General features: G+C 36.0%; 1 protein-coding gene across 1 annotated transcript in view; it reads right to left on the bottom strand.

Annotated features, from left to right (window-relative positions):
* Nucleotides 1–12457, bottom strand: part of LOC122797851 — an 875220-nt gene that overhangs the window by 216445 nt on the left and 646318 nt on the right. Inside the window, exons 4-7 of the mRNA XM_044066372.1 lie at nucleotides 8063–8113; nucleotides 6784–6834; nucleotides 3294–3344; nucleotides 2018–2068 (exon numbers count right to left, since the gene is read on the bottom strand). Coding sequence (XP_043922307.1) covers nucleotides 2018–2068; nucleotides 3294–3344; nucleotides 6784–6834; nucleotides 8063–8113 — 204 coding nt within the window. The remainder of the gene's footprint in view (nucleotides 1–2017; nucleotides 2069–3293; nucleotides 3345–6783; nucleotides 6835–8062; nucleotides 8114–12457) is intronic.

Below are 12457 nucleotides of genomic sequence, written 5' to 3'. Positions count from 1 at the left end.
TCTGGCACCATAGATGTATTGCTCTTGGTCTCTGATAGTGCTTTGACATTGGTAACTGGAAGACGTGACTGGGTTGCATTTGTGTGCATGTGATCTGAGAATACAGGAGGAGTGAGGGTTTGAAGCTTGAGCAAAATGTATTTGCTGGTTTATTGTGCATGATCTCTCAGTCTGGTATGTGATATCATTTACTTTTAGCACTGTACAATGTTAGACATTCTTTTTTATATTAAATAATATTAAAAAAGGAAAAGGCCGTTAACAAATTACAAAATCCAAGAAGAAACTGTCCAGGCAAGAACAAGGATGGCAGTATAAACGTCTTTAATAAAATAACACAAACGCTTTTACCCTGCCTCAAATGCAGGGCTTTTTCAAGTGAATAACAAAAAACAAATTTCCAACCACATTTAAATAACCCCATTCATTAAAATGATGCCAAAATACTTAAAGCAACACACACTATCCCGTTCTTTCATGTAGAACACTAAAGCCCAATAACATTCAATTTCCCTTAAATAAAACCTCCCAACAAATGTATTGTATAAACAAAATCTACTATAAATAAATAAGACATAAAATACTTCCTTAAAAAATATATAGTGTGCACAAGAAAGAAGATGTTAAAAATGAGAAGGAAGATGTAAAAAATGAGGTGTAAGAAGTTACTGGCCCAGAACAACTCCACAAACACATACATACAGTCCCAAAGCCTAAACACAGTTGAAATATTTCCAAATCTACTTTAATAGAGTGTTTCTAATAGGATCCACAAAAAAACTGTGAGTGAATACCATTACCATCTATGTTGTTATAACTGGTAATTTCTTATAATTTCTCAGCTCTTTTTGCTTAATATGGTTTAATTGAAACATGGTCATTCAGCCCCGGGGGATGGGATGAATTGAGTTTTAATTGCCAAAAGGTCTCTCTGCAACATAGCCAATTCTCCCAGTCACCGCCTCTTGGGTCTGAATGAACCTGTTCCAAAATTCCAAATACAAAACCAGAATGTTCTGTTTCCATTTGTAGATGCCTACAAAGCGTGTTATTTAAATTCCCTTTCCTGATACTATAAGTGCATTCATATATACGTTTACCAAGTGCCCTTTCAGATTTACCAACATAAAAACTGACACAATCTCTACAGTAGGCCAAATAAACTATGTCCCTAGTTGCACAGTTACCTTTCCTAAAATAAACAGTGCTCCTCTCATAGTTGTCCAAAGTAACACTAACATTGTCAGTTATGTATATACAACTCCCACACCTTCCATATTTTCTAGTCCCCTGATCTCCCTGAGATCTATCCTGGTGACTGTTCCTTTCAAACACCCTTATTAAATTAATTCCTGTTCTCTCACCCACCTTACACACCCACCTTACATACAATATATTTTGTGGTTGGAAATTTTTTTTTTGTTATTCACTTGAAAAAGCCCTGCATTTGAGGCAGGGCAAAAGCGCATGTGTTATTTTATTAAAGACATTTATACTGCCATCCTTGTTCCTGCCTGGACCGTTTTTTTTTTTTTTCTTGGATTCTTTTTGATGTTCTTAATATAATAAAATAAAACTGTGTTGTCCTGCCCTATTTTCTTTCATTTCTGGCTTTGAATTCTATGATCAGTGCTTAAAGTTCTTCCTATTTTTTTTGGAAACCGATTCTTTCTGTTTTGTCAAAATAATGTCTCTTTGGGAGTTCATTAAAACAAAATGAAGAGGATATAGAGAGGATATACAATACTCCATATACAGGGATACTGGGAACAGCACTTGCTTCATTCAAGTGTCTATCCTTGACATTCTCATCTCTAGGTTGTACATCCACTGGAGATTTTTTTCAGTGTTGCTTAGAAGTTGCATTTTACATTACTTGTCTGTCTTTTATACTTGTTGTCCATGTTTCTCTAGACTGAGTTCTAGTTTTGGAAATCTATATCATTTCTTTGTTAAAAGATGGAATGAATAAATACTTCTATGTCAAAGAAGTGAAACAGAAGATAAAACTACTTACTGGGAGCATTAAAAGCTGCAACACTTTGAACTCTGCTGTCCTTTGCAGCACCTGCAATCAGAAAAAAGAAGGACTTTTGTCACTGAAAAAGTAAAACATGAATATCTAATCTCATCCTTGTGTTGCATATTCTGGTACTATATGGCATAAAAGTTTATACACCTAATCTGAGGAATGAGATAATCTGGACAGAAGGTTACATTAACTTCTGACTGGAGGAGGTTTCCTGTAATGTTTACTGTGTCACATAACATTTTTGTAAGATAAGAATCATTACCAGAAGTTATTGTATATGTTGATGACAACCCAGATTTCTATCAATTTCAGAATCTGGCGGAGGCCAGGGGAGAAATGCTCCAGATGCATCTCTTTGTTCCTAGCATTAATGATGAGACAGGTCAGGCTTGTAGGTCTATAATTAGCAGGAAGCATTGAAGCCCCAAATTTGAGCAAGGGAATGATTGTTGTTGTCCATCATTCATTTAGTATGAATTCTTTTTTGTCTCATACTGAAAAACATCTGTAAGAGATCAGTCAACTCATGCTCATGTTAAAAAGTAGGCAAACTTTAATACTATCTGGCACTATAGATGTATTGCTCTTGGTCTCTGATAGTGCTTTGAGATTGGTAACTGGGAGATGTGAGTGGGTTGCATTTGAGTGTATATGACCTGAGGATACAGAAGTAGTGAGGGTGTGAAACTCGAGCAAGACTTATCTGCTGGTTGATTGTGTATGATCTCTCAGTCAGGGATGTGATATCATTTACTCTTAGTGTAGTACAACGGTGGACATTCTTTTTGATATTCTTAATATTACAAAATAGAATTGTGTTGGCCTGCCCTTTGCTGGCTATTTTCTTTCATTTCTGGCTTTGGATTCTATGATCAGTGTTTAAAGTTCTTCTTAATTTTTATGAAAAGGAATTATTTTTGTTTTGTCAGAGTAATGTCTCTTTTAGAGGTGATTAAAACAAACTGCAGAGGATATAGACAGGATATATGATACTCCATATATAGGGTGTCTGGGAACAGCACTTGTTTCAGTCGAGTGTCTATCCTTAACATTCTCATCTCTAGTTTGTGCATCCTCTAGAGATTTTTTCAGTGTTGCTTAGAAGTTGCATTTTACATTCCTTTTGTGTCTTTTCTACTTGTTGTCCATGTTTCACTAGATTGGGTTTCAGTTTTGGGAATCTATATAATTTCTTTGTTAAAAATGGAATGAATAAATACTTCTTTGTCAAAGAAGTGAAACAAAAGGTAAAACTACTTACTGGGAGCATTAAAGGCTGCAACACTTTGAGCTCTGCTGACCATTGCAGCACCTGCAATCAGAAGTAAGAAGGATTTTATCACTGAGAAAGTAAACCATGAATACCCAATATCGTCCTTGTGTTGTATATTCTTGGTAATATATGGTATAACAGTTTATACGCCTAAACTGAGGAATGAGATAATCTGGACAGAAGGGTCTATTAATGTCTGAGAGCAGGAAGTTTCCTGTAATGATAACTGTGTCATTTAACATTTTTTGTAAGATAAGAATCATTACCAGATGTTACTGTATATGTTCATGACAACCCACATTATTTCAATTTCAGAACCTTTTATTGCTGCTTGATTAGAATGAATGCATGCCTGTTCAAAGGTATACACAAGACTATCAGTATTCCAATTCTCATCGTATAATGATATTGACTCAGGTCAGGAGAGATTTGTGAGCAAAAACTATTGAGGGGATGATAATGCAGCAGACTCAATGACCATGTTTGTTGAGATTAAAGGCTCATTACTTTCTGCAACACTGAACAAAAGTAAATATCAGAAATTAGTCTGCTTTTTATGAAAGTGAAAAGGGCTGTGGAACATAAAGGTACATTAGATAGAGACAGTGAGAATAAACTGAGTGAGGAAATGAAAATACAAAGAAACAAAAAGAGTTTTATTAAGATTAACTTCAAGATTGCAGCATGCCATACAGCAAGCTCTATCCAAGCACACAAAGACATGAAGACAATTCACTTGTATAATCCTAAGCCAATGCATACACAAAATGTTTACTGCTTACATCACTACCCTAACATTTTCTGCATTTATTCATTATTGAATCAATGCTCTTTACTCTGCTTCTGTGCTGGTGATATAAATATTATAGAAATACCTAAAAAATATGATAACTGGACTGTTAAATGTCTGTGTATTCCAATGTGAGGTATGTGATTACAAGACTGAAGCTAGAGATATGTATTTTTTGCTAGATAATTTGCTTTATTCTATTTATCACTAATATTACACATGTTTATAGAATCCAAGTTTCAGAAGCTAATAGGTAGTGACTACATTGTTGATCTTTTATGGTCTTTAGCAGCCTAGCCCTGAATTCCTTCTTTGTTTTTAGCCTTAGCAATTTACTACCAAAGGACCTACATTTTGTGGATATCCTGCATAATCATAGTTGAGAAAATCTTTTAGTATTGTGTGAAAACCAATGTATAGTAAATGTGAATAACCATAACAATGGAGTATGTTATTTATATGATTCTTCCTGTCCATCATAGACAAGAATGAGAAATCAAGAGTAAAGAGAGTTTCTAATCTGTGCACTGACAATAAAGTTGTAGGAAGTAAGCGACATGCTTAACTTGATATGGATAGGAAGTTTTCCCCAGGGAAGTGGTATTCTTTATGAGACATATCTATGCCTCATTAATGTTCTGTTGAAGTTGCAGTAGAAGTTGTGGCCTGCAATGTGAGACGTGTGCCGTTATGGAAATAGTGGATGTGCAGAAGGTGTGAAAGGATGGGGACACTCCGTATGTCAGACAGAGATCTACTTAGCAGCCTTTAGGAACTAAGAAGAATGTCTGGGCTTTCAGACAGTCACAGCAGCTGTTATGATTTAGTTCCTTGGTTTTCTTCTTGATAAAATGCAGTGGTAACTCAGGATAAATCTGGCATTTTGGACATGTACATGCCTTTGGGGCATTACATTCAATGATGGACCTATGAGTGCAGTGTAAAGCAGAATGATTATGTCCCTGGATTTGAATGTCATATTATTGCTAATCAGTTGTGGTTTAAAAAAGAATTTTCTCACAGCAGTCGATTTATGTTATAAAAATGACCACTAAATGGTCCTTCACAACTGGGTTAATATTCAGGATATTTGTTTTCAACGTAATAGTTTCAAGGGAAATTTTGCTTTGGAAAGAATACATTTATGTACTTTTAGTTTTGAAGCATGGTTTTTGCACCAGCTATTTCTGCCAGGATTTACTGAAAGTTTTTGACGTCTTTTGGAGTACTCATGATGGTGCAGACTTTATAGTCATTAGGACACTTTGTTAGCCAGAAACCTTAATAATTTGCCTTGATATCTGAGAAGTGGATGACAAAAATGGGATACTGAGGACAAAGCCCTGTGGTTATGCACTAGTGAGAGGCCCGTTGGTAGAAATGGATCCATCAACACTAACTACTTGAGTTTTATTTCTCACACAGTTTGTCATACAAAGAGTTACATAAAGATTTACATTTGGCTGAATGAGTTTATTAACTATGGCTGAAAAAGGGATGGTGTTGAATGCATTTCTATAATCATACACTGTTTTGCCCACATCCATTGCTTCTGTAACTTTTTTGAAGACTTCTGCTAGGTTAAGTTGGCAGGATCTGCCTTTGACAAATCTAAACTAAGGTCAACAGTCTTTTGGTTCCTTGTATCCTTATATATTAATCTTATATCGATACATTTTTATTTATTTTATTTAACATTTGTTTACCGGGAATGTTTGACTTGGAACAAAGTCAGTTTTTAGCAGAGGCCAGGGGAGAAATGCTCCAGATGCATCTCTTTGTTCATAGCATTACTGTTGAGACAGGTCAGGCTTGCAGGTCTATGATTCTCTAAAAGCATTGAAGACCCACATTTGAGCAAGGGAATGATTCTTGCTGTCCTCAATTCATCTAGTGTGAACTCGTTTTTGAGTCTGATACTGAAAAACATCTGTAAGGGATCAGTCAACTCATGCTCATGCTAAAAAGTAGGCAAACTTTAATCTTATTTGGTGCCATAGATGTATTGCTCTTGGTCTCTGATGGTGCTTTGAGATTGGTAACTGGGAGATGCGAGTGGGTTGCATTTGTGTCAATGTGATCTGAGAATACAGAAGGAGTGAGGGTGTGAAACCCAAGAAATACTTATCTGCTGGTTGATTGTGTATGATCTCTCAGTCTGGGATGTGATATCATTTACTCTTAGTGTTGTACAATGGTGGACATTCTTTTTGATAATCTTAATATTATAAAATAAGATTGTGTTGTCCTGCCCTTAGCTGGCTATTTTCTTTCATTTCTGGCTTGAGATTCTATGATCAGTGTTTAAAGTTCTTCCTAATTTTTATGGAAAGGAATTATTTTTGTTTTGTCAGAGTAATGTCCCTTTTGGAGGTGATTAAAACAAAATGCAGAGGATATAGACAGGATATACGATACTCCATATATAGGGAGTCTGGGAATAGCACTTGTTTCATTCAAGTGTCTATCCTTAACATTCTCATCTCTAGGTTGTACATCCACTGGAGATTTTTTTCAGTGTTGCTTAGAAGTTGCATTTTACATTACTTTTCTGTCTTTTATACTTGTTGTCCATGTTTCTCTTGACTGAGTTCTAGGTTTGGAAATCTATATCATTTCTTTGTTAAAAGATGGAATGAATAAATACTTCTATGTCAAAGAAGTGAAACAGAAGATAAAACTACTTACTGGGAGCATTAAAAGCTGCAACACTTTGAACTCTGCTGTCCTTTGCAGCACCTGCAATCAGAAAAAAGAAGGACTTTTGTCACTGAAAAAGTAAAACATGAATATCTAATCTCATCCTTGTGTTGTATATTCTGGTACTATATGGCATAAAAGTTTATTCGCCTAATCTGAGGAATGATATAACCTGGACAGAAGGTTGCATTAACGTCTGACTGGAGGAAGTTTCCTGTAATGTTTACTGTGTCACATAACATTTTTGTAAGATAAGAATCATTACCAGAAGTTATTGTATATGTTGATGACAACCCAGATTTCTATCAATTTCAGAATCTGGTGGAGGCCAGGGGAGAAATGCTCCAGATGCATCTCTTTGTTCCTAGCAATAATGATGAGACAGGTCAGGCTTGTAGGTCTATAATTAGCAGGAAGCATTGAAGCCCCAAATTTGAGCAAGGGAATGATTGTTGTTGTCCATCATTCATTTAGTATGAATTCTTTTTTGAGTCTCATACTGAAAAACATCTGTAAGAGATCAGTCAACTCATGCTCATGTTAAAAAGTAGGCAAACTTTAATACTATCTGGCACTATAGATGTATTGCTCTTGGTCTCTGATAGTGCTTTGAGATTGGTAACTGGGAGATGTGAGTGGGTTGCATTTGAGTGTATATGACCTGAGGATACAGAAGTAGTGAGGGTGTGAAACTCGAGCAAGACTTATCTGCTGGTTGATTGTGTATGATCTCTCAGTCAGGGATGTGATATCATTTACTCTTAGTGTAGTACAACGGTGGACATTCTTTTTGATATTCTTAATATTACAAAATAGAATTGTGTTGGTCTGCCCTTTGCTGGCTATTTTCTTTCATTTCTGGCTTTGGATTCTATGATCAGTGTTTAAAGTTCTTCTTAATTTTTATGAAAAGGAATTATTTTTGTTTTGTCAGAGTAATGTCTCTTTTAGAGGTGATTAAAACAAACTGCAGAGGATATAGACAGGATATATGATACTCCATATATAGGGTGTCTGGGAACAGCACTTGTTTCAGTCAAGTGTCTATCCTTAACATTCTCATCTCTAATTTGTGCATCCTCTAGAGATTTTTTTCAGTGTTGCTTAGAAGTTGCATTTTACATTCCTTTTGTGTCTTTTCTACTTGTTGTCCATGTTTCGCTAGATTGGGTTTCAGTTTTGGGAATCTATATAATTTCTTTGTTAAAAATGGAATGAATAAATACTTCTTTGTCAAAGAAGTGAAACAAAAGGTAAAACTACTTACTGGGAGCATTAAAGGCTGCAACACTTTGAGCTCTGCTGACCATTGCAGCACCTGCAATCAGAAAAAAGAAGGATTTTATCACTGAGAAAGTAAACCATGAATACCCAATATCGTCCTTGTGTTGTATATTCTTGGTAATATATGGTATAACAGTTTATACGCCTAAACTGAGGAATGAGATAATCTGGACAGAAGGGTCTATTAATGTCTGAGAGCAGGAAGTTTCCTGTAATGATAACTGTGTCATTTAACATTTTTTGTAAGATAAGAATCATTACCAGATGTTACTGTATATGTTCATGACAACCCACATTATTTCAATTTCAGAACCTTTTATTGCTGCTTGATTAGAATGAATGCATGCCTGTTCAAAGGTATACACAAGACTATCAGTATTCCAATTCTCATCGTATAATGATATTGACTCAGGTCAGGAGAGATTTGTGAGCAAAAACTATTGAGGGATGATAATGCAGCAGACTCAATGACCATGTTTGTTGAGATTAAAGGCTCATTACTTTCTGCAACACTGAACAAAAGTAAATATCAGAAATAAGTCTGTTTTTATGAAAGTGAAAAGGGCTGTGGAACATAAAGGTACATTAGATAGAGACAGTGAGAATAAACTGAGTGAGGAAATGAAAATACAAAGAAACAAAAAGAGTTTTATTAAGATTAACTTCAAGATTGCAGCATGCCATACAGCAAGCTCTATCCAAGCACACAAAGACATGAAGACAATTCACTTGTATAATCCTAAGCCAATGCATACACAAAATGTTTACTGCTTACATCACTACCCTAACATTTTCTGCATTTATTCATTATTGAATCAATGCTCTTTACTCTGCTTCTGTGCTGGTGATATAAATATTATAGAAATACCTAAAAATATGATAACTGGACTGTTAAATGTCTGTGTATTCCAATGTGAGGTATGTGATTATAAGACTGAAGCTAGAGATATGTATTTTTTGCTAGATAATTTGCTTTATTCTATTTATCACTAATATTACACATGTTTATAGAATCCAAGTTTCAGAAGCTAATAGGTAGTGACTACATTGTTGATCTTTTATGGTCTTTAGCAGCCTAGCCCTGAATTCCTTCTTTGTTTTTAGCCTTAGCAATTTACTACCAAAGGACCTACATTTTGTGGATATCCTGCATAATCATAGTTGAGAAAATCTTTTAGTATTGTGTGAAAACCAATGTATAGTAAATGTGAATAACCATAACAATGGAGTATGTTATTTATATGATTCTTCCTGTCCATCATAGACAAGAATGAGAAATCAAGAGTAAAGAGAGTTTCTAATCTGTGCACTGACAATAAAGTTGTAGGAAGTAAGCGACATGCTTAACTTGATATGGATAGGAAGTTTTCCCCAGGGAAGTGGTATTCTTTATGAGACATATCTATGCCTCATTAATGTTCTGTTGAAGTTGCAGTAGAAGTTGTGGCCTGCAATGTGAGACGTGTGCCGTTATGGAAATAGTGGATGTGCAGAAGGTGTGAAAGGATGGGGACACTCCGTATGTCAGACAGAGATCTACTTAGCAGCCTTTAGGAACTAAGAAGAATGTCTGGGCTTTCAGACAGTCACAGCAGCTGTTATGATTTAGTTCCTTGGTTTTCTTCTTGATAAAATGCAGTGGTAACTCAGGATAAATCTGGCATTTTGGACATGTACATGCCTTTGGGACATTACATTCAATGATGGACCTATGAGTGCAGTGTAAAGCAGAATGATTATGTCCCTGGATTTGAATGTCATATTATTGCTAATCAGTTGTGGTTTAAAAAAGAATTTTCTCACAGCAGTCGATTTATGTTATAAAAATGACCACTAAATGGTCCTTCACAACTGGGTTAATATTCAGGATATTTGTTTTCAACGTAATAGTTTCAAGGGAAATTTTGCTTTGGAAAGAATACATTTATGTACTTTTAGTTTTGAAGCATGGTTTTTGCACCAGCTATTTCTGCCAGGATTTACTGAAAGTTTTTGACGTCTTTTGGAGTACTCATGATGGTGCAGACTTTATAGTCATTAGGACACTTTGTTAGCCAGAAACCTTAATAATTTGCCTTGATATCTGAGAAGTGGATGACAAAAATGGGATACTGAGGACAAAGCCCTGTGGTTATGCACTAGTGAGAGGCCCGTTGGTAGAAATGGATCCATCAACACTAACTACTTGAGTTTTATTTCTCACACAGTTTGTCATACAAAGAGTTACATAAAGATTTACATTTGGCTGAATGAGTTCACAGTAACCTGTAAAAGGCAGGCACTAAACATTACGAGTGGTAAAAACATAAACATCACAACTTTTGGAAATTTACCTTCTCTTAGGGGTGGTTGAAACCCTGTGACGTATGAGAAGTTACAAAGGTACCTAGATGTACCGCCATTTCTTATGAGTCACTGGCGCTCTTGAACCCAGGTGGTAGTCGCCATAACAGGGGTTCGTATACTAATTTGTTTGACTTTGATTTAATCATATTTCTGTAGATATCTTAGCGACTCTTAGTGGATCTAATAAAGCTTCATTGGGGTACTGTCGTTCAACTGAAAAGTGGTTGTTTTAGAAGTTAGAAGACAGCGTGCACTAACATGTTTTGAGCAAATCAGTACTCTCAATGTTAACATTATGCTATCTATTAGGTTGTTATTGCATACTAGAAAGTGACTGTTTCTTACTAGGAAAAGTGCTAAAGGTAGCATATAGAATTCTTCAAGGAGCGTTTGTTGTATATACATGTTAACTAGTTTGTGAATGAAAGAGCGCTAACGAGATAGTATCATGGAATTACTACTGGAAACTGCATAATTGCCTTTATTTGCTTTTAGCGACTAGCCCTGTTTCCTGCATATGATTCTTGTTTTATCTGTTCTAGGTGTATCACTGTGTAAGCCTAAGTTTGCCCTGGCGACCTAAATCAAATCCCCAACGGACAGTATAAATAAATAAAAATATATATATTCGAGCTCTCAAAGCAACTTGCAAATCAGCTTAACAGTACGCTTATTTGATCCCAACAAGGTCTCCTACTACTCTATTTTTGCTACATACTGATTAGTCTGTTTAAGCAAACCCTGGGATTACTAGAAGCGCCTGGGATCAGAACGTGCAGCAGCAAATAACTCCCTAACTAAGCCTATAAAGTTAACATTAGCGTTAAACATTGGGTAACTTGTGTGACAGAATTGGAAGTGCCTTGTACAAAAGTACATATCACAGTAACCTGTAAAAGGCAGGCACTAAACATTACGAGTGGTAAAACATAAACATCACAACTTTTGGAAATTTACCTCTTAGAGGTGGTTGATTGCTAAGGCTTGCCGCTCAAGCCTACGCTAAACAAGACTCGCCTCCCGCCTCCCCGCCCACTGCCCCTTATCCCACCGCCCCAGTATAGCTAAATTTATAGTCAACTAGCCACTCCCCTACCTCTATTTCGTTAGCCAATCAGTTTTATCTTTTTTACTGACTTTTGAATCAACACCTATTCACCCCTCCAAGACGTTAACTAATACTGAACTCTATTACCCAAAGAAGATGAAGCCTAGATATCCATCACAACTAAAACCAATGAAAAAACATTGTACTGTGGATCCTACTTCTCATTATCAAACTATATCTACTAACTAGATATGAAGGACAGACACTCCCAGGTTCTTATCACCCCAGAAGCCAAACCAGTACCTCCTCAGCCTCCAACTGTATCCATAGTTATATTACCCATCTGCCTTCTAAATAAAACATACCATCCCACTCCATCATAACCCCCTCAAACCGAACCCAAGATCCACCAACCAAAACAAGAACTTAAGTTATTATTTAAACTCATTAGACTATTAGACTATATAAGAAAAAATACTACCATAGATGGGGATATCCATCCAAATCCAGGTCCTACACACCCCACAACTATAAACAACCAACCACTTTCCTCACCTAATTCCCTTCAGATATACCACTTAAACATAAGAAGCTTAAATAAGAAGGTCCATGATATGCATGCCCTCATAGCAATGTATCTCCCTGATATAATGTGTCTAACAGAAACATGGCTAAAACAAGGGACCAAAGATAATGAGGTGATACCACCAGGCTATAATATATTTAGACAGGATCGACAGTCTAAAAGGGAGGTGGCGTAGCAGTGCTCTATAAGAACACACTGAATGTCACTATAAACTCCCTCAACCACCTCAAATCTCAAATGCTGAAATAATAGCACTAAAACTAAAAATAAACAATGACAAAAAATATAAACCTAATTGTGACCTATATATCCCCCCGGAGACAACTCAGACACACCTAGAACACATCCTTAGCTGGTGTGTCAAATAACTATCCCCAAGAAACCATTATCCCTTTTTA

This window comes from Protopterus annectens, chromosome 3.part1 (assembly GCF_019279795.1).
Source record: "Protopterus annectens isolate FY-2018-M chromosome 3.part1, PAN1.0, whole genome shotgun sequence".
In the NCBI taxonomy this organism is placed as follows: Eukaryota; Metazoa; Chordata; order Ceratodontiformes; family Protopteridae; genus Protopterus; species Protopterus annectens.
Note: the sequence above shows the minus strand (reverse complement) of the source record. Positions and strands in the feature narration are given on the sequence as shown.